Source organism: Vanacampus margaritifer, chromosome 2 (assembly GCF_051991255.1).
Source record: "Vanacampus margaritifer isolate UIUO_Vmar chromosome 2, RoL_Vmar_1.0, whole genome shotgun sequence".
Taxonomy (NCBI): domain Eukaryota; kingdom Metazoa; phylum Chordata; class Actinopteri; order Syngnathiformes; family Syngnathidae; genus Vanacampus; species Vanacampus margaritifer.
The window spans coordinates 16,640,526-16,664,003 of record NC_135433.1 but is presented as its reverse complement, the minus strand read 5'-3'; the positions used below and the strand labels follow the sequence as shown (position 1 = coordinate 16,664,003).

The window sequence follows — 23,478 nt, the reverse complement described above, 5'->3', positions numbered from 1 at the left end:
CACGGTATTAAATCTCTTTTGATCTTGACAAAAATAGAACAAACAAAAGCTACATGGTGCATTTTGTCGATTTTGGAGAAATTGTCTTGACGCTCTCACCCTTTCTCCCGGCTCTCCGGCAGGCCCATAAGGACCGGGCTTTCCTCTGTCCCCCTATGAAGATACAAAAGCTGCAGTAAATTTAAAAACACTTCTCTCCGTGGGAGCGAAGCTTTGAACAGATGCTACGCTGTGTACACAGCAGATTTCACAACATTTTACATGTGCAAATATATATTTGTGTGCAAAGGAATAAAAACGTACTTTGTGTCCCTGGTTTCCCGGGAGTCCCGGCAGACCGTCAAAACCTCGATCACCCTGCGAGGTTATAGAGCAAGGTTGTCAAACTTGTTTTGATTTTGGGTCACATCGTAGTTAGGGTCTTCCTCAAGGGGCAGTACGCCAAATATCACTGTTGGGCACGCCCCATATTTTCACATGCGGCACAGTAAGAAAACAAAATTCAAAACAAACAGCTTTTATTTTGTGTTAACAAGTACAGATTTAATGACATTTAGAAAGAAACATCAGCATCTTGAATTTGGATTTTTTAGGAGACATTTGATATATGCTAGACGCAAGCTGAACTGCACTGCATTTAATGTTACAAAATAGGTTGTGGTAGTTGTTAGACCTTTACCTCATATGTTTTGTGTGTAATCCCTAATAAAATCAAAATCCTGATCATTGCCACTATATGTTATGAGCTTGGTCTGACAGCTGTGTTCAAAAAATTCTTGGGTGCGTAATCCAAAACTGATTTCAGTTTTTCTCTATCACGTCAAGTTTTTGAGCTGTAGGTCCCTGTTTTCTTTATAAACAAACAAATAAATAAGTGTGCATTTACTGTATGTAAATAAAACACGAAGATGGAATAGTTGCAATTAATTAGAAGATTTGAAAACTAAATAAAAACAGCATTACATGAAAAAGAACTTACAAGGTTAAAAGAAAAGCCATCACTCATCCTCTTAATTGCTACTATGCTAGCTTTCTGTTTGCAGATATTGAATTTGCAGTACTGAGCTATTAGGAGCTGCACACAACTCATTTGTGACTACACAAACAATTTGTCACATACATATCTAAAGATGAGTCCATATAATCAACTATTCTTATTACAGTTAATCAGTTTATAGAGAGAGAAAAAGAGAGAGAGAGAGAGAGAGAGAGAAAAAGAGAGAGAAAAAGAGAGAGAAAAAGAGAAAGAGAGAGAAAGAGAGAGAAAAAGAGAAAGAGAGAGAAAGAGAGAAAAAGAGAAAGAGAGAGAAAGAGAGAAAAAGAGAAAGAGAGAGAAAAAGAGAGAAAAAGAGAAAGAGAGAGAAAAAGAGAGAAAAAGAGAAAGAGAGAGAAAAAGAGAGAAAAAGAGAAAGAGAGAGAAAAAGAGAAAGAGAGAGAAAGAGAGAGTGAAAGAGAAAGAGAGAGAAAAAGAGAGTGAAAGAGAAAGAGAGAGAAAGAGAACGAGAGAACGAGAACGAGAGAACGAGAGAACGAGAATGAGAACGAGAACGAGAACGAGAACGAGAACGAGAACGAGAACGAGAACGAGAACGAGAACGAGAACGAGAACGAGAGCGAGAACGAGAGAGAGAGAATGAGGACGAGAGAGAGAGAACGCGAGATATTAGGGATGCACCGAAATGGTTGGTCGAAACCGAAAACCGAAATGAAAAATGTTTGGCCAAAAAACGAAACGCTGAAAAAAAATTATGCCAAGTTTTACTTTCATTGCATTTATTATAATTAATTAAAATTGTAATGTTATCATAAAATATTTATTTAGCACTGGCTTTCTAACCAAGCACAATATAAATAGAAATGTTCCCACACTACAGACATGTTGGCTAATGGTACATTAGACACCAAACGAGGGCTGAGCATTTTCTGGCGGTGCGATTGCTCCTTATAGTCAATGTAGTCCGCACAGGCGGCACTGATGCGTGTGGCGGGACAAGGTGCGGCGCACTTAAAATCGGCACATTCACACATTCACCAACATTTAAAAATAAATAAATACAATTGTTCGCACCAGCTAATCGGCTTCGGGAATGGACTGCAAAGTCACACAGCGTCCTGTACAGGTCTGGCGCCATCCGGAGATAGCGGTAAGTGTTTCCGTGTTTAAAACTGTTGATAGCAATAGTGCTAGCATTAGCTAAAGTATTTAGCACGGCCACCAGGATGTCGGTGAAAAAGTGGAAGCGTTCAAGGGGCTTTTATGAAAAAAAAAAAAAGGGAAGGCGCTGCGGGAGAAAGAGTGGCTCACCTGTACTGCAGTACATGGCAGTTCTGTCTTTTTTTCGACCCTCTTAAATGGTGTACACCAAGTGATGCCCCCCTCCACCGTGTGCGCAATGACTTGGAGAGCTGTTGCGACCGACCGGTGAAAGCCAGCGAGAAGAAAAGGCGGACAGTCACCCCCATGTTCGCTGTTTAATTCAAACAGACGCTTGCTTGCAGCGTTTTTTTGCTTGCGTCACCTCAACATCCTATTTCGGCCATATTCTTTCGGCTTTAATTTCATTTCGGCCTAATGGCAAAAAATTTCGGTGGCCACATATTCGGTGCATCACTAATAAATAAATATATTAGTTTGGAATCAGCATGCCAATTTTAGTTTTAAACAGCAGAGAAATCGAACTCAACAGAATTTTTTTTTCTGTTTTCAAAATTGCTTTCAAGTGTAATTGGTCCAAGCATTCGCAGGCCACATAACATGTCATTGATGATCAAATGTGGTCCATGGGCCTTTAGTCTGAGACCTGTTTCATAGAATAACATGTATTAAAACACGTGGCACAAATAACAGTATTGAAAAAGAATTAGGACAAATCATATTACAGTATTTTGTTTCGATGGTAAGTAGGAGTTGGACTTATCGGACCCCTCAGCAAGTTGAAAGTGGAAAAAAAAAACATTCAAAGTTTTAAAACAATAATGGAAACCAGGAACACATGAGGGTCGGTTCCAAGATTAGAACTCAAAACTGCGTTGCAGAATATGATAACCATTGTCTCACTGTGCTGCCTAGAAAACATCTTCATCGAGATCAAGTATTTTGGGCAGTTTTATGTTTCCATGTTTGCGGAAGTGACCTTTTCTGTCCCCAGTGCACACTGAAGGCATGTTTGAGCAAGTTTGGCATGGTAGCTCTGACCTATTCGAACAACATAAATCTGTGACATGAAATTGTCTTCAGTTATTCCCTAAAGTCTCTATTTTTCTTGGCTGCTCTGCTTCCAGTACGCGCGGATGTTTAGAGTTTTTATTTATTTATCCAGTCTGATTTCATTCTCTGTCTGCTGTGTTATGTGTCCTTCAGAATATGTAGAACAGTACAGACTAACTCGAGCTGCATGGGACTATTTAACCCTTCACCCGCTAAATGTCATCCACACAAATGGCCCAGCTGTTACCTAAAAATTGCAGTCTTTACCATACAATTCCATTATTTAGAAGAAAACCTGTATCCTCTGTGCTCAACAGAGTCCAGAAACTAATTTCTGCCATGAATATTCCTTGCAGTCCAATTAAACAAGCATCTCACCACTGCAATGCAGCACTGTGGTGCCATACCTTCACACCAGTTTCACCTGGAGCTCCACGCCCGCCATCTGTTCCAGCATGTCCCTGAACAAAGCACGAGCCAGTAAAAATAAATAAGATATTGCTTATTTATTTATTCATTCATTTATCATGTGATGCCATATAGATTTACATCCCATAGCTCACCCTTTTTCCTGGTTTCCCGTTACCCCCTTGAAGTCCTGCCAGTCCTTGAGGTCCCTGTATGGACACGATAAATGGAAACGTGAACGTGTGAAAAGGTGGGGAGCGAGCTAGATGAAAGGAAAATCAATACAGCGACAAGGAAAGCGAGCGGCAGATGGAAGCTTGTGGGGAGATAAACATGTCTGCTCATTACCGGAGGGCCGGGGTCGCCAACGTTTCCTTTGGAGCCAGCCGTACCTGGAACACCCTGTCAGATAGATGAGGAGCAAGTTATTGACATGTGAAGCAATATAAGATTGAGCATTGATCCTTTAAAAAAAGAGCTACTGTATCAGGACAATTTGACTTACCAGTGGGCCTGGTCGCCCTGTAAGACCCCCCGGACCCGGAGGTCCCTTCATTGACAGCTGCAAGGAAGGCACAATGACATGACAAATGTCTTTGGATCATCATCAATTGCTAGAATGGCAGGATGATCCATACACAAGATTAGCTAGGAGATGTACCTGGGCCTGTTGAATAATAGCTTGCGCTTGGGCCTCCTGGGGGGACACCACTGGTCCCTTTTGGGAATCACCTCTAAACTGGAACTGAGGGCAAGAGTAAAGTCAGGAGGATTCTCCTAGAGTGGATTAAGCTCAGTCAAACAGCCCCTCCTTGTGGTCAATACTGGTGAGGGAGGATCTGTGTTGGTTGTATGTGTGGCAAGGTGGCAAGTCTTACAGGTAGCATGAGCAAGGTTCCTTGTGGACCTGGGATTCCGTCAACCCCAGGAAGACCAGGACGTCCTGCTGGGCCCTTAAAATACATGACAAGCATACAAAGAATTCATAAAAGACACCCATCCATCCGTCTATTATCTGAACTGCTTATTGTAACCATCAATCCAGCCGTCTTCCCAATTTAACATCTGGCACTACTTTGTTGTGCACTGTCAACGTTTTATTTGAACAAGAAAGAAAAAGGAGGTCAAACGTGTCATCATATTTCAGTCCAGCCAGTGTGACTCTGCAAAGTGGGCCACTGTAATCACTATATTTTTTTTGGGGGGGGGGGGGGTGACTGTGGTCAAATATGAGTCTAATAGGATACGCTCCACTCACCACTTCTCCAGGGTCTCCCCTGGGTCCTGGGGGGCCAATCGGTCCAACTGGACCAGGAAGTCCCTGTGAAGGATAATGAGATATTGTCACTCTAACTTTCATATCCTTCAAATACAGTGTAGTGGCTTCTAAATTATAGACCGTACTCCAATTAATCACCTATTTTAATTTATAAATGCAGCACCTTAGATACACTTTTATCCCCCCCCCACAGACACACACACATTGTTGTTGCTGGTATTATTACTAAATGATAGTAATTATGTTGCTTTCAATGTTTTCTGTCTCTGTGGATGTCATTACCACAACACACAGAGCAAAGATGGCATCTGTAAAGAGGAAGTTTAGGAAAGAAAGCATATTTAATGAATGCTTTAAAAGTTAAAAGTTTTTACAGTATAGTTATTCGTTTTTGTCGTAGCATTTAATTTCATACATTAGTTTTACGGGGTTCATTTTAAATGTATTTTCATTTCGGTATCGCTGTTCGGCTGTACAGAAGAAGGAAGATCGAAAAATAGGTTACTTTATTACAATATTTTTTATTGAGAAAAAAATCAACACTCCATGAATTATAAAATAATTCAAATAAAAATACATTTAAAAAAATCAGCTCAATCCCAAGCTGTTATAATGCAATTTCATAATATAAGGAACCTCACATATTCAGGATTTGATATTAATTTATTAAAATTGACCCATTCACTGATTAAAAATACTGCTTTGGCGCCATCTTGTGGAATATTGATGCCAAGACCTATGTCAAAGCAAAGGTTGCTACTTAAGCCATAAGCTTGTCTAATAGGAAAAATATATATTTGCTGCCATCTTGTGGCATCTATGCATATTTTTTCATTTAGATTCTATTAACAATCACCTAGAAATTAATCATTATAACCCTTTGTAATTTTTTGATAAATACCTAAATGGACACAGAAACTCACCTCCAGTCCAGGCGGGCCTGCTGGTCCTTCCACTAGTGCACCCTATAAACCAAAGAATCCCAATATCAACTTATTTGCATGCTTTTCCAGCTGAAGTTACTATGTTATTCATGCGATGCCTGCGGCAGCTCACCGGCTCAGCTACCCCGCGCTCGCCCTTCTGTCCTTTCTCCATCGGTAGTCTTGCCTGAGGAAGGGAAGCAGACGAACACGATAATGGCTTGACACTGGCCATTGGGAAAAACTGACCACCGGCTTCAAATGCCTGACTGCAGCTTTTACCTTTCCTTCCCACGTCTCTGCTCCTTCTCGCAATGCAAAGTCGTAGCCTTCGTCGTATATTTCATACTCCTCATACTCTGACTTGGTATCATTGTAGTCGTAGTGTTCGAGGACCTGTTTTCAAATGCTATTATTGACACCTATGCTGAACGTGACATTTATTTTTCATGTTTGTTCAACCAACCTCTAATTCAGTAATATTTGTGCCTGCTGTTACTATAGAAACAGCAAGGCCGTCAACAAGGTTGTCATAAAGGTCGTGGCCATTCTCCACCTGTGGGCTCTTCACCGTCTCCGTCTCCTGCAGGTCAATTGTGAGATGAAATGTTAGCGCAACAGGTGAACAATTGGGCAGCGGGATGTGGTGGTCATCCCTGATGCAGGCTGGCAGGCCAATAAGAAATCTGAGGCTGAATCAGAATCACGGCTGCAAGGCAGAAATAGCAGCGGAAATTAGTTTACAGCACTAATAGGCAAGTCATTCCTTGTGTGTTACTGGGACGTGACACAATTTTAAGAGATGCTATGCTAATTAAGCAGAACATAATAGACACATATTGTATTATACTGTACATACCAGGGGTGGGCATTTGACTGCATCACTACTGTAGGAACAGTACAAGGAATTCTTGACTGAATTCCAACTAATCAATGAATCAACTAGCAAGTAATTGACACCCCCTACAAGTTTTATAATTGCCTAGAAATACCACAAGATTGTGCAAAAGCACTACTAAAAAATAAAAATAAAAGCTAGTGCTTTCGCCAAATAGAAGCCCCTCACTTCAACATTTTTTCTTGACACTAATATGCCACAAGATGGCGTCAAATTAATTATTTTGAATTAAACTGAGCTTTGGCGCCATCTTGTGGCATTTTCAGAAAGTGAACAAGCCTAATAGGCGAGTTTTTCAGTGACTAGGCTCCAAAGAAATCTGCAAATAGTTAGGGGAGCAGTAATTATTATGCCCATCTCTTGTACATACCATGCAGATCACTCTGGTCTACACAAATTATGCTTAGTGTGTATTTGCTAAACACACAGACGGAAAGCCTACTCAAGACTGGAGACATATTCTCTGATTTGGTGTCATAAAGTTACATTAGGGGGTGATGAGGGTGCTGGCTGGTTAGTAGCGAGCAGCTGGAGAAATGTGAGATTAGCAGGGGGAGCGATGGGGTAGATGCCACGGACTTCCGGGTTTCGCACAACAGCGTCGTTTCCGGCCACTGATGGCCGCGTTCCAACACTTGCACCCACCCAACCGAGCGTCTCAACTCTCTGAAATGCTTCGGACAACTGAGACAGTCACACTACACACTCGCGCCCGTCGACGGGAACGCGAAACCGTGGGGCACAAAGGCAGTAGCGCTAGAATTGGACGCGGCCCACACGTTGCGAATAGGAAACAAAGCTGATGTGTGAAAACCAGGAAGTTGGAAGTCCCGCCTCCTCCGTGGCATATACCTCATTGGTTATTGTGCCCGAAACAATGCAGGGGAGCTGTTAAGTTGTCTACCTCAACATGAACTTGAGATTGGACTATGATGTCTGGTGAGGGGGCTTCAGTTGACGGTTCATTCGTGGGCATCTCCACAAGGGGCTCGTCCTCGTAGACTTGAGTGGGACTGACTGTTTCTTCAGTGCTTTTTATGTCCAAAAAAGGCTCTTGGGACAGGTACTCGGGCAGCATCGTAGACACTCTAATGAAGCCGTCCTCCAAAGTTTCCTCCTCGGGTTCTCTCTTCCTAGATCCTTTCTTCTTTCCCTTACCTTTGCCTTTCCCCTTGCCTTTACGTTTGCCTTTGCCCTTAGAGCTCTTGTCCCTCTTCTTTTTGTTCTTCCTGCCCTTCCTGCCCTCTTTGGCTTGTTGTTCTTCCGGCCGGTCCAATTGGGACCTCTTTTCATGAAAAGAGGGCATTGTGAGGAATGAGAGAAAGAAACACTTGTGAAGAAAAGCACAAAGTAGCAAATAACAGTCTGGCTCTGATAGAGCAATTGACAAAAATGAGGAACAAATCAAATGAAGTCTCCTGGTGGTATCCAACTTATTTGTGGCTCTAAGGACAAGCCCTATAGAAAACGTATGGATATGTTTATAATTTATAATCTGAAAACAATATTTATAACATATCACTGACCTGTGTTCCGCACACACGCTTACAATCTCACTATACAAACAGCAATAAATTTGTAGCAGTAATAAACAACATTGGGGATTTCGATCTAAACGGGGTCAGTGTGTGCAATGGGATGCCGGCCAATTGGGAATGTTGACATGATTTGGCATTCTGAGCTCATCCCAGAGCTGAAATAGTTTCGGAAAAGCCAACTAGATGATTATCAGCAAGTTGGACACTTTCTGGATCGTTTTCATTGACCAGATTTTGTGCAGACACACGTGCACAGATGCAGTGTAAGTATCCGTGAGAAGTGTGTCACTGGTTGACTTGGCTGATTTAATGCTCGTCTTGCTCAAGATTGGTTTGCTTCATCTCAGCTGTTAGTCCCTCGACAAAGAATCACTTCATTTAAAGGAAATGCTTTCCTGCTGGCCAGGAAGTCATCAATCATCAAAATGATCAGTATGTGCTTCATTGTATGTTTTGTGTATTTGTCATTTTGTTGGCTTATGAACTGAAAAGTGGCCATGTGAGCCAACACTTAATCAAGGACACAATCTCTTGTTAACGATATGCTTTTTTCAGGGCCGACCGATACCGGTACCAATTATCGGTATTCAGGGAGGCCGATAACCGATATTTGAAGCCGATATACATTTGCAGAAAAGAAAAAAAAGTGGTGTAAATTGTTTTTAATAATAAAATAATAATAAAAACTCCAGCACTTGACTCCTTAAATGCCTTCAAGCACATGTTTATTAAACAGCTTTTGTGATTTGTAACATGTTAAAGTTTTTTTGTTTGCCATCAGCTTTTGTACCAACTATAATGCCAACTCCCAAATAACCACTAAATCGTGGGCTAACTGTTAGCTCGCGGGCTAACCATTCAGCCACACGCTAACCCCGGGATAACTCCCAAATAGCCGCTAAAAAACGTCTATTAGGTTAGCCCGTGAGCTAACGGTTAGCTCACGGGCGAATAGCCCCTAGTTCGCGAGCTAACAGTTAGCTCGTGGGCTAACCATTCACCTGCACGCTAACTCCCAAATAGCTGGGGGGAAAAAACACCCCTATGATAATGAATACAACTCTGTGTTAAGGCGTTATTTGACATTCCTAGTCTGCATTGTGATATTGTTTAGTTTTCAATTAGGAAATCTTCCCTGTGAGTGACAGTACTAACCCCTTGAAGGTCCAGGTCTTGGCTGCTGCGGTGCAAAGTGGAGTCACAGTCTGGCATGTAGTTGATACAGTAAGAGGCAGAAGCCTGGGGGTCATCGTCAATCAGCAGTTGTTGAATTTCTCCCTGCAAAGAATGCAAAAAAAAAACAAAAAAAACATGACAACTGTAATTGGTGCACAGTGGGATATGATGTCTGATTGGATCTCGTCAGACCGTACAAGTGTTCCAAATTAAAGTGCCCAGTTAGTGTGATTTCTTTTCATCCCCTTTTGCGTTCTGATATACATCAAAGGTGGGGGACTCGAGTCACATGACTTGACTCAAGTCCAACTTTAATCACCAATTTTAGAAAATGAAAACTTGTGACATATTGGACTTACGCGAAAGTCTACAGGCTTGTGACATGCACATGCACTCCCACCTCTGAAATATACTTCCCTGGACATGTGGGCAGCCATTTGAAAGAAACTAAATCAGATTACCTGCATGATGTTTTGGTCATTTTACCTCCATTGTAGACACTTCAATTAGGCTTTAGCAGTCAGGGGTATCACCTTATGATGCTCACAAGAGGTCTTGCCAGCAGTGTGTGCATTCAAAAATACCTTTCTGAAGCATTTTGCTAAATGACTGTTGAAGCACTAATTTGCGCATTAGTACAGTGAGCATGAAGGTTATCCAAATAGTGTCTTTTCTTGCAGTTTTTGGCCAGAAGCCAACAGAGTAAAGGCATTCATTGCCCCCTTCGACGAACTGCAGTCATAGTGAGTGGAGGGAGATAGGCAACAGGGAGTAAATCCACTCTAATCCAATCTCAATTAGAGATCAAAGGCAAAACTCTCACAGAGAAGTTTTCCTATTATTCTTGCCCGGCGGGGTTTCTCACCCTTACTAAAGTGTTGCCCCCTAAAAATCATGCACACTTCATCGTTCCCCAATTAAGATGCAGCAGCAACCTTGGAGGCGAATGCACTCTGATTCACTGATGTGCTCCTTTGGAAAGTGCAAATACAGTCTACATGACACTAATTCAACTACTGTCTATTGTGGTCCAACTGACTAGAGTTTATTTGAGGTAAAATCCATTATTTCTGGATAATATATTTAACCCAATGAAGCAATCTTTTGATGCTAATTGCTCATTTAATTTGAATTAGTGCAAATATTATTATTTATTCATTCAATTTTCAATTATCTACAGGTTCCATGTGCATTGCTAATCAACGGCCCCAGGATTTTTCTCTCCCGGTACTAAAGGGGGGCTGCACGGATACATAGGGGGCTGAGAAAATTATTCATAAGTATATTTTAAAATATAAAATGCTGGAGGGGTTTAATTGGGACTACACATATTTCTGAGCACCTCCTAGCCTTGATGTAGCGCTATCCCCGCACTAACCTATAAAATTGCAAAAAGCTAATCCATGTTTTAGTTCTATTTTCACCATGTGTCCCACATTTGGGTCAAACAATAATCATTATGGGTTAGCTAAGGTATGGGCAAACTTTTGGGCACATTTGATTTTTAAATAGGGCAGATGGGCAAGTTAGTTGTGGATTAAAAAAGCAAAAATATCTATGGAAATTAATTATATTGAAAATAACAATAATTAATGCTCATATTTTAATTCAACTAACATTTTTTCAAAATGGGGAATTCTTTGTTTCACCATTTTTTTTAAACTGACAAATCAATTAACAATATGTAATGGGGTAAATTGATAAAAAAAAAAAAAACTTAATGAATAACTAATAGTGAAACAACCAACCAAAAATGAATGCAACAAACATTACAGGACGCTTGATAATGTCATTTCTCAGTGGGCCAGAGTAAACAACAGCATGGATCGCATGTGACGTGGATCAAACTTGTCCAGCCCTGATTTAGCCTTTAGCTTTTTACAAGGCTTATCATTAGCATGTCAGCAATAAACTGCATCATTCAATGTGACTTAAAATGCAACTTGCCTGCACTTTTAAACAGACCTTGACCTATTAAATCTGCCTCTGTGTGCTAAATCAACAGCTGAGCATCCGAGAACAACTGCCCGTACTGTACGTGTGTGCCAGAAACATGTTAAATTTCCAGTCCAAGTCAAAGCAGAAGAGATCAGATTTTCTTATCTAAACAGTCTGTGTGTTAAGAGTGACATAAACAAGGCCCACGGCAAGCCATGAATAAGCTCAAGTAGACATGTAGACATTTTGATGTTTGCAAATGGTTGCGTTTGCCAACGAGAGTTTGGGGTTCAATCTGGAAGTAATAGAGACATTAGTGGCTCAGCACAAAGTCCCCCTTGGTCTCACGCCGCACAGCTCCCACGCTGGGAGAACTGGGCCGGAACACGGGCCTCCTCCCACAGAACTGGGGCCTGGGAAGAGCGGTCCAGAGGTCAACCCTCTTAATCTGCCGTCCCCTGGTACCAGCCTTGCTCACGCTAATGACACTACTGCTTTAATGTACACAAACAGACATGTATACTCATGAAGTTTCACGTGGAGAGATGCACCCAAGTGGAAGAAATCTCTTCACCTTCTCCGGTGCTAAAATTGTTTTTCTGATTGATTACACAAAAACTAGCTAAATGATTTTCACAGTGCAAAGCATAACATTTTGCTGATGATCCAAATAAAAGTGCGGATACAATTTTATTCTCTGTCTACTTGCATTGGGGCCAACTGGAGCATTATCCAGATGGAGCTGCACCTGCAGCACTGGAGAGGAGCTGATGTTTGTTTTTTGAATCAAACGGAAACGATGAAGATTTTGCTGCCCTGGCTGAGGTTTGCCTTCTGTCGAGTGCTATTCTAGTTATAGCTGAATCGCCGTTACTCTGTTAGCTTGCAATATCGCACAAAAACGACTTCACGATTCCTGAGGAAATGTGTGGATGTGTAAACCATATTCCAAGCATAAACTCATTTTGACAAGGATCCAGGAGATATTGAGGATTCAAGAATAGATTTGTACTTTGCATTGCAGTCCACTTGCAAAGAAGCCAAGCGTGGCAGCAATCCGATCATCTAGAGCTGTACTGGCAGAACTGGGCTGCGACTGCAGGTTGCTAAGTGACAAACAGGAAGTAGCCTGATGCTTCTTGCTATTTTAAACGGGCCGTATTTTGGCAATGCTATTACAACGGAAAGTCCTGGCTTTGCTTGTAATAAGTAGGAGGAGAGGACGTGATACAATTGAGGCATGTGTGGCTAAGCCAAATATTGTTTGAAGCTAACATTTTAATTGTTGAACACGCTAAAATCAAATTTTTTTCTACCATTTTAAACCAACCCGGTCCATCTTAAGTCGTAAAGAGTTTCCACCATGATGTTCCCTTTTTTTTTCTTTCTTTTTTTACCACATTACGGTACGTCATCGGTCTTGTGGCCCAGAGCTCAAGACACTTCACACTGCATTCATTATTAATTCTCCCTCTAATTTTCTCCTTACTTTCTTTTATCCCCTGCTGTTTTCACTGTATATGTATTTCGACATGTGACCATGCAATGCGGCCGCGGTTGGCGCCCACCTCTTGCACCACCAGTCTTTGTGGCAACAAATGGGTCTGTCTGTGGCAAACTGCACTGGTGCAGCTGGTGGCATAAAGTAATTTACAAACTGGGTGGAGCAGAGTGATATTGCATAACGGCACGGGGAAGGTGGGCAAGTCCTCAGGCAACAGGTGGGGATGTCTACTCGCCGGGACCAAGCACATCTGGTTTGTCTTTTGTCGTGGTGAAAGTGGGAGCCGTCACATTCGTTAGGCCAAAGTAGACGGACAACCCTCCCATTGTACTTTCTCCACGTTTAACGACGGTCCCTTTTTACGGAATGCCAAAGAAGACGTGGACTTTTTTCTTTTCTGAACTCGATGGTACTAAATTACACTGTTGCCGTACTTTGAATTACTGAGCCAACATTGTAGATAATAATAGCAAAGCCTCAAAGATAATTAAATTGTTCATTGTAAAATGAGCTTTTACGATAAAGATTTGTCTTAATAAAGATAGTTATGCTCAGTTTTAATGAGTTGATGCTTCGATTTAAGGTGGAACCTGTTTGTTTTTGTTTGTTTACGCCACATTTACAGTAGCCTACTGTATCATTCATTAAAAAAGGGAAGCCAGACATTGCTCTATATTGCACTGCCTGAGTGAGTAATGCAATAAGGCATGACACATTTCATTCTAACATTTTTTGAAGTGACTCATGCATAAAATCAAGTTTATTTATATTTATACTCACTCAACATTAACCCAGTCAATTGGTTTTCATTGTGGTTGTCTACAACCATGCAGTTATTGTCATCTTCAGACGGCTCGTGCAATGTTTCTGGCTTTCTTGTATCTCATATCAACCGAGTACACTGTAGCCTATGCCCATGCACAAGTCCCCAAAATAGTGGGTGCTTTGACCTGACTTTCCTCGTAACAATTGCTGTGGGCTACTGTGATTTCATGCCGCCACAGATAAATTCAGCATTCAAAGAGGTGATATGATGAGGCCGTTCATGCCTCAGCACATCCGCTCCTCCTCGTTCATACTTCATTCCCTTTTAAACGCCTCTTTTAATGCTTTGTTCCTCCCACGCTTGATTGACATGAGACCCACGAAACCCTCTGGCCTCTTGAACTACGAATTTTCTTTCAAATCGGATCTCCAGTGGCTTTGAAGTCTGTTCGAAAAATGCCACACTGTATCAGATGCTTTGCACTGATGAGCTCTTACGGGAGCGAATTCATCCAGGACATACTGAGTGAAGGTAGCGAATTGATGCTGAAGTTCAAACCCAGCCCCTTTGTAAGTAATGCATGCATTAGTCTAGCATTAATGCATGTGCCAGACACATTTAATTTTTAAGTTCTGACATTCTATCAAGTGACTCATGCATAAAATCAAGGTAATTCATTTTTCAGCCATTATGCATCAAACATTAGCCCAGTAAATGGATTTTCGTGGTCCGGCATGCATTTTTAAAAAGTTATCTCCCTTTCCTGGGGTCTCGTTCATTTCCAGTCAAACACAATCTGTTGAACCGCCTTTGACCAACAAACGGAAGAGAGCTTTACCTCAAATACACCTTCATCTAGTAGTCGTGATCCGAATACAACGATACCCTCCGTGCTGACGGTGACGTCGTCTCCTCGTGTTAGCTTTAGCGTCTCTACCAAGTGACAGTCCAAAAAGAGGGTGACCGACTGGCCCTGCACGCTGTAGGCTATCCTGTGCCACCTGGAAGAGCAGAGAAAAGGACAGCAGCATATCTTTCCATTAAGAATGTGATTTTAAGATGTTTATTGATTGTGTTTTAAAACCGTTAGCAAAATTTGAATATAGCCTCACTTCACAAAATTACACCCTTTTCCCTGTTTCTCTGGGCCTCTTACTGACGCACAAAAGCACAATTCTCAAACATGGCCATTCATATGAACAGTGTGTAGTTGTGGTAAATATTCACATAGAACACTGGTCAGCTCCAACCATATATTAGCACTAGCATGTTTATGCTAGATTAGCACTGTGTCGGGCTTCTACGTTGGTGGCATGACTTGCTGTTCAAAAGTTGTTTTTTGTTTAGGGGAAGGGGGGTCATCCAAATAATTAAAAATTAAAAAGTAGTTGATGACATTGATGAACTTACATGTACAATTAACAATCCTCTTAGCTGCCTAAATTCACTATACCTTTCTGCTTCAGTCAGCTAATTAATCGAACCAAACAACTACAAAAATTCGTGCTGCCTAGCACACCATTAAAATGATAATATCTGTTGCAATTTGATTTTAATGAATTAATGAATTTGTTTAAAAAAAAAATACAGTCCCTCTCCCCCTAACAATCAACAGTTCAACCTTGGCTGAGGTCTCCACTTCATTGGGTGCTATTCTGACATACAAAGTAGTCATCCTACCTCAACAAATCAAGGACTTGTTTAGACGGGCCAAACCATAAGGCCTAATTTCATGTTATTGCGCTTGAAGAAGAGAGACAGACATGTTTTACTTCCTTTTGAAAGGAGTCCAAGCCCTTAAAATACCCACTCTCCATCAGCCAGGTTGACGTCCTTGAATGTGGGATACATTGCGAGCTGCCCGGCTGCCCGGCTCTGATACAGGAAGACGGGCGAAGGGCCCACTTCAAGCCCCAGCTGCTGCACCCCGTGCTCGTCATAGACAGAGAGTAGGAATGACTGAGATCCCTTTCTGGCTCGCACGGTGGCCATCAGGGAGAAATTTACAGGGAATGTGGACTCTGGAGAGAAGAGGAGAGGAAATGCTTACCGCCAGATATTTAGTTCAATCATGCGAAGTCTGGTTGAACACTTAGGCAAATTCAAATTGACTACTAGAATGCAATTTTCTAATCGCAAAGGCTGTAATTTGTGAAAAGAAAAAAAAAAGGCTTCACTTTGGTCTATAATTGAAGTACCGGTATATAAATATTTTTTTAAAAATGTAATATTCATTCATGGATCATTTGCCTTTATTTTAGCGCCAGCCTAAACAATGCAGCCAAAATATTTGTGTATAATAAATTGGATTGTGTGTATTGAAATAACAGATATTTTTAATCTCAATGAGTTTCTTAACTGGTTAAATAAAGGAATGAAAGATAACGTTTAATGTATTGCTCGTGCTTGTTAAATTAAAAAATATATATACACGGGAAGTAGACCATTACAATTACATTATTTTTCAAAAATGTTCAGTCCTAATACAAAGCTAATGTAAAAGAAAATGTACTACCAGGGAAAAATTGCTGAGTGGGAGCACTGAGCTGGACTTTCTGGTCTATTTTGAAGGCCTGCAGTGTTCCTTCCAGATCTTTACGGCTGCTGCAGAGACCAGGATGCACAGACACCCCCTCCATGTTCTCCGACAGCCCCAACACCCGGAGAACATCGATGGGATGAGCTGAGAATGGAAAGAAAGAGATGGTGAGTACCGTTACACTCGACTGCATGTACGCAAATGAGCCCCACCGCGCTCACGCTCACTTATTGGAGCTTGTGGCAGATGTAGGCAATCCACTCACCATCCCGGCATTGTTGCCATTAAAGAGTTGTTGTCTCACTCGGTTAAGTGCCAAAAGAGCGGGATTTAGTGTGACTGCAAGGCAGTCTTAAAAGTGTGCAGACTTCCTGTTTTCTAGAGTCGGAAAAGAGGCAATCTTCCTGGGAGATTTGGCGGCAGGTGGCCGGGCTTCTACGGGTGTTATTATGGAATAGGAGTAGTACACCATCCCGCCTATAATCCTATTGCGGCACATCTGACAGCTGCATGAGCATCACATTTGGAACACTTAAATGGCGGAAAGAAGAAATGTAAAGCCTTTTTGTCTTGATACAATGGACATGTGGTTTAGACCAATGCTTCCCAAGCTTTATTGAGCCAAAGCAAATATTTTATATTAGAAAAATCTCAACACGGTCGGTGCTGGATTTCACTTTCCTTTCTTTTCTTTGATCCTTCCTCGGGTCTCCTGACAACTCTAGCTGGATTCTGAAGTATTCTTTTTAGTTGAATGGTCTGGGATTTTTAATAGGTATTAGGTGAATTAATGAGTACACACTCACACGCACGCACACATGCACACATTCACACACACCCGCACATGCACATACTCACACACATTCTCACGCACATACAAAAAAAGAAAAAGAGAAAAAAAGAGAGAGAGCAATGATGATGACATGTCGAATCGGTAAGTTTACCGAATGAACAATACTGAGCTCTCTCTAAAAAAAAAGAAAAAAAAAAAAAAGGAAAAATCTCAACACGCACCACTAATGGGTTAATTGAGCCTTCTGTCTGGTGTACTGTATGAGCCTGTAGCTGCCACTACACGTTGCTGGCACAGATACATAAGCAAAACTGCATTTTACATTAACTAAAAGGCAATTAAAAAAAACAATCATATTAAAATGGAATGTAAAGAGTTCATTCATTTGTGCATCATGATTTAATGTTGCCCCAAGGCTTCGTCTGCAGCATGGCTGTCATCCACACAGACTTTCCAAACTCTATAAACATCCATTCTACTTTATCTTAACCAGCCATCATCTTTTCACAGTCTATTAGCACCTTCTAATCCAGGCTTGTCAAACTTTATACATACATTATGAAAATATTCCCGTTTATTATTTTATCAGAGTAATCTGAAACTTGCTAACAAAAATTTGTGCAAAATGTTTGCACCAAATCCTGAGTAACAGCCACATTTCAGAATGTCATTTTTGCAAAGCACTTTGAGCACCACACGTTGTAGATAAAAGCGCTATATACCGTTAAGTGCACTCCATCTACCATTTCAATGGTTGTCAGTTCGTCCTCCAGTGGACAAAATTAGCAACAATGGTTAATTCAAGTGAAAAACTGTTGTTTGTATTCTGTCATCAAGGACCAGACTGTGAATGTAAACGGTACAGTCCATTCTCAATGAACCAGCGCCAGCTGGATAACTGTAATGTAGACAAGCAAGCACAAATATGTCATTCCACAATTATTTCATTCATTCCACTTTTGCCATTTGAGTCACAGTGCCCTGGATTGAACCCACAATTCCATTCTCGTTATTTTTCTTTCCAGCAAATTGCTTTCTTCACGCTTTGGACGTGCAAAAATGACCTTAGAGTTGAACGTTATGGCACCAGCTGTTGCTTTTGCATGCTAAATGTTTTCATGCGAACTCAGGGTTTTGTATGCAGCCAGTATTGCGCACGAGTAGCATGGGAGACCATTCAAAGTAACTCGTTAGCACTTAACATTGTAAGCATGTAAAACTAGCCTCCTCTGGGCGAAATTGCCCCCCCAAATTCATCTTTCGTTCTCCATATGGCGCCACTTTGCCATTAGCGAGAAGTAGCACATTACATTTTATGGCATTTGCACAGCAAACAATGTTTATGCCAATTGGCTTTAAGTGCTCTTAATCCCCGAGCATTGAACAAAGCAGTAAATAGGATCAACTGTGAATCACGGCCAGCCAGTGGGAAAATGGGACGAGAAATATAACATTTACACCTCCGGGTTTGTGGGTGCAAACAATAGAGACCATCGTTCTACAAGTGTCTGCAACATATGTTCATTTTCAAGATTTTTTGCACAAAATGACCATGACATGCATACATTCTAAGGCCTCGGTTATATATGGTCCCAAATAATTGTAAATGCTGGCGTTATCTACCTCAATATGTTGGTTTTGTTGGGTCATATCATTGACAGCAAACGCATCAGCACTAGACTTTCTGGCCATGCAGGTTAAAGTGAGGCTGTGACTGCCTCCTGCAACAGCGATACATATTTGTCTTGCTTGGGGCTAAGCGTTATTAAAATGCAAGGGGACTTCTTGCCAGAGCGCTTTATTGTCCCCGGTTGACTTTTTGCATCACATCATGTCTGGGATCCGATCCTTAATGTTTATATTCAGCTGCCTTGTTAGTCCGATCCCCTAGTGAGCTCTTTGTTGCTCTCCTTTGATTCCTGACGACAAATCGATTTCCGTTGGGAAAGAAAAGTTAAACGCGTGTAATTGAGTGGAAGGTCGGTATCTCGTTAAATGATCTGGTCTGCCAAGCAGAGAGATTTTAGGGCCACATTTATACGGAGCGGTACATTTCAGCTCACAATGACGTCGCTTGCATTGAAGTCTGGTTTCACTTGTATAAGAATCCCAGTCATTTTTAAAATTTTGATTATTTTTTCCCCCCTTCAGATTACATTCCAATCAACATATTGCAGTTATGCTTAGGTTTCGTAGGGTAAAATTTACATAAATCATTGAAATTATTTACATTTTGCTTTCATGATCAATTTTAATGCTTTCACATTAAAAGTGGTAGATGTCTTTTGATGACAGCTGAGAATGTTAAATCGTTACTTCGACCATTGCCTGTATAAGTAATGAAGGTTTCTTTATTTATTTTTCTTTAGCTTTTAACAGTAGTGAACAGATTCAACTTGAGCAAATTGGCTGTTCACCAGTAACTGGAACAAAATGCATCTGTGCCAGATTGTACTGCTGATTAAAAATGTATCTCTTTTCCACATCAGGGGAGGAAGTGTAGCCTACATGTAAACTGTGAGGGATTCCCGTCCAGCGAATGCAGCTCTGATCCTCACAAAAGCAACTCATTTTGGAGTATTTCCTTACCGATAGTTCATTGCAAACATGACAACCTGTCAATGCTCACCATGAACTACATGAAGTACATTTCTTCTTTGACTTCTCCGGTTCTTTTTTTCCCAAGTGTGTATTGCCCAAAGCAAAACACACTCATGCAACAAGACACTGTTGACCTTCAGGCATGTTTAAGATAAAGAAAAAAAGAGTACACATGTTCGACAGTGTGAAAAAAGACAAATCTTTGGGGAAAAGCAAAAATTCCAACCCGGGAAAAAGAAGTTGCTATCATAGTTTTACATCTCTTACAATTCATGCTGGGGGAAAAAAAAAATACATTTCACACCCAAGCGTGCAGAATAAACTGGCAAACATGACATGGGAAAAGGCCTGACTTGGAATGAGGAGGATGCAATTATGTTAATGGCTTGTTGGAGCCGCTTTACCTGAAAAGCTCACTGTTGACTTTGTTGTGGTTACACTGCATGGAAATATCCCAACATCCCTACAGACTGAAGAATGTTTTGAAATCGCATAACAAGGTCAGAGAACATGGGAAGAAACTCAAGCATCCATTAATCCAACTTTACACGACTATATGTAAGAATTTACTTGCATACTTTGTAAATTATCTCTATGGCTTATTTGTTATTGTCCGTGAGCCGAGTGCCTCTCAAAAATGTCACCCGGCGGGCCAATTCCACTTCTCGTTTGGCACTTGACATAGTCCAAGCTCCTCCGCAATGTTTGAGTCATACATGAACATAATGTGTTCTCTGTGTTTGTGTCCCAAAAACATCTCGGAATCATCCCGCCATGACTCACACCACCTACACATCTCCGTCCAGCCTGACAAATACCACTAGGCCTCGTACAATGCTACACTGTAAACTGTGAACTATTGCACATGGGAGCGACAGGGGGAATTGAACAAGAAAGCGAGCCAAGAGGAAAATCTGGGCAGCGGGAGTTTCCCATCGTTTTTTTGGACCGCACCCTGTATAAGAGCGGAGGAGGGGGAAAAACCATCATTGAACTTCAATTTACTGCTTGGAGATGCATATCTGTGTCAGATTAGGAGTTGCGTGACCATAGGTGCAGCATGTGTACATCAAATGAGGATGGATTTCACATTCCAAACTAACAGACATCTTGACGTATGCAGAGAGTCTAAAAAGGGAGTGACCAAACTTTTTCGTTTGAGGGCCACATACAGAAAAATGGAAGGATACAAGGGCCATTTTGAAATTCTTCCATTTTAATGTATTAAACACGCTAAAATCCGTCAATCAAGCAATTTATTGTTTATGTTTTCTAGTTAATTTGATAAACTGCTTCATAACATCTTTCTGTTGAAACTAAGGCAAATAGTTAAGGACTTTTCGAGATTTTGGAGTGGCCAAAGGCCCTCCTGTAAGCCACAAGACTAGATCCACTCTTGCACTGAACAGCAGCAGGAGCCCATCTCCACATTCAGAACCCCCCAAAAACTGAAGAAAACTAATAATAAACTTCCTTGAGGATCAATAATGTAAAATATTCATAAATGGAACCTTGGCACAAAGCATAAAGTGAAAGAAACTATTTTTGCTTCTAAATTTCAATTAAAAGTTACATTTATTTTTATTCACCAGCGTTTGGAAGATAAATATACTTATTTTTGTTGTATTTGTATATTGCCACATTTACTAAGCTCTACAGTACAGTATATAAACTAAATTATTAGTAGTAGTGGCACCTATTTTTCTCTTCTGTTTTTGTTTTTTGCTTTTTAACTACCCTTGCAGGCCGTGTCAAACGTCTTTTTTAGTATATGTCGTGGGCCGCTAAAAAATGGATGGTGGGCCACAAATGGCCTCCGGGCCATAGTCTGGACACCTCTGGACTAAAAACTCAGAACCCAGACCTAATTCAAATCCAAAGGCATATTGGTCAAGCTCCCACCTTAAAAAAAAAAAAAATAATAACTTCAAGCAGGCAACGTACATGCAAACAGGAATGGTATGTGAGCTTGCTGACAGGGTGAACATAGGTGGCTAATGTTGACATTTAAATAGAATATGAGAACATGGTGAACCTCTTCGCAACATGATTCACTTAGCAAGCTGACTGAGTATGGAATTAGACTACGTCAGTAGTGGACAGGCTACACGTAATATGACGAAAAGGACCAAATATAAGCATGAACTCTGCCACTAGCCACTGATTCAACCTCCATTGAAGAAAGACAAAATTTTGGTCATGTCACACAGCAGAGCAGCTCTTACAAGGGACAGTTATCCAATAATGAGCAGGGCAGAAATTTCAGGGACACATTCAAAATGTTTAATATGAATATGCAGATCATCAAAATGACTTGTTTTATCAAATACATTTTTGTGGACAGTAAAATCATATTAAAAAAATATTTAGTATCATGTAGCCACTTATTACACACACACGGCTTTATTTTCCTAGACGCACATAGATATGCCTGGTGGAGGGACATTCTGGTCCAAGAAAGTCAATCTAAATCTTAAACCTGCTCAGACCACATCCAAAACCCTGATAGGGTGAACAGCTGGTCTAACATGACAAATTTCATTTCAAAATATGTGAACCATTGGCATCAAGCCCTCTGAATCATTGTAATATATTTTTTAAATCATCCCACTAGGCAGTTGCGCTATTGTGGGCTTCACGGCCATGTCAAGACTCTTGTATGTGACTAGCGCACCGCATTTAAAAGGAATGAAAGGAACCACTTTGCTTGGCCACGGTTGAAGTCAGCTGTGACTTCCCCCGCGTCGGTGCAGCCCTGCCTCTCACAGATTTATTGGCCTGAGAAATTACCAACATTGGCTCTAACTTGCCTCCGCATAGACATATGCCGTGTGTTGCGCCGGATTTTGGCCGGTCACAACAATAGAGCCCATGCCAAATTCATGTCCAACCAATGAAAAATAATGGAATAAAAGAAAGGAAACACATTTTAGGAGACTTGTCATTGTGTTGTTATGTATGCAGATGTGTATAATAAAACATAATTTTCATTAGTCTGCTACATTTTCATCATAACTGGCTCACATAAGAACACTAAAGGCGCTTTATAGTTGAGGTTAACCCAGCAAAATGTACTAATGAGGATGGGCGTAGTAATTCAATTCGGTCTATTGTTTTTTTACATGACACATGCTGGAATTCACATTATTTTGTGGAAAACTGTACCGTGAGTTCTTCACAGTTGACATTTTATCAGGTGTGTGTTGATTTAGTTTATCCGCTGTGTACACTGACAAAACAAGCTCAGAAGCTCGTCAAAGCCGATTATGTCAACGTAATACCATCACAAAGCAATTTGCACCCCCGCCCTTGTCCAATTTCCTCTCAGATGTTTACTCCTCAAACTCTCTACCCGTGTTCCAGGGTATGAAAAAATAACAATAAGCTAATTTTAACAGCTCGACGAGACGCTGGTTTGCTTGATGAGAAGCAAAAGGTTATCACGATCACACTGACTGGACTGTGCGGCCGCTTTGGGGTCTGCTTTTAGTTATCGCTGACAGTGTCGGAGCGTGTCGAGACGAGAGGTTGAGAAAGAGCTGGGAAAGATTTTGAACATATTCTCTGCGGATACGCTTCGTGCAGTCATGAGTAATAATATGAGAGCGGTGATGAAAGCAGGCGTCGAGATAATATTTCATTAGACTGGTCGAAAGCGTACAACTTCTTCCGTAGTATTTGTCTTTTTCTGATGGATTTAGGTCAACCATGCATGCACATGGTGAGCATTTAACTTGATATGTTGCAGAACAATTGCTTCTTAGCATACATTCAGGGTTTTGATGCCAACTTGAAATCTAAAGAATCATTTTGTGGACAAGCTGACAGATCGTGATGCTTGTGGATAACATCAAGAACGCATTCTTCACTTTGCAAAGTTTGTTCACTACTCATGTTTGTTGACAGG

General features: G+C 41.0%; 1 protein-coding gene across 1 annotated transcript in view; it reads right to left on the bottom strand.

Annotated features, from left to right (window-relative positions):
- Nucleotides 1-23,478, bottom strand: part of col5a3a (collagen, type V, alpha 3a) — a 58,113-nt gene that overhangs the window by 25,242 nt on the left and 9,393 nt on the right. The window contains exons 2-19 of the mRNA XM_077559061.1: nt 16,154-16,321; nt 15,449-15,659; nt 14,477-14,639; nt 9,410-9,532; nt 7,621-8,001; nt 6,285-6,401; nt 6,101-6,214; nt 5,952-6,005; nt 5,819-5,860; nt 4,875-4,937; nt 4,495-4,569; nt 4,278-4,361; nt 4,122-4,178; nt 3,965-4,018; nt 3,772-3,825; nt 3,616-3,669; nt 304-357; nt 100-153 (exon numbers count right to left, since the gene is read on the bottom strand). Coding sequence (XP_077415187.1) covers nt 100-153; nt 304-357; nt 3,616-3,669; nt 3,772-3,825; nt 3,965-4,018; nt 4,122-4,178; nt 4,278-4,361; nt 4,495-4,569; nt 4,875-4,937; nt 5,819-5,860; nt 5,952-6,005; nt 6,101-6,214; nt 6,285-6,401; nt 7,621-8,001; nt 9,410-9,532; nt 14,477-14,639; nt 15,449-15,659; nt 16,154-16,321 — 1,922 coding nt within the window. The remainder of the gene's footprint in view (nt 1-99; nt 154-303; nt 358-3,615; nt 3,670-3,771; nt 3,826-3,964; nt 4,019-4,121; nt 4,179-4,277; nt 4,362-4,494; nt 4,570-4,874; nt 4,938-5,818; nt 5,861-5,951; nt 6,006-6,100; nt 6,215-6,284; nt 6,402-7,620; nt 8,002-9,409; nt 9,533-14,476; nt 14,640-15,448; nt 15,660-16,153; nt 16,322-23,478) is intronic.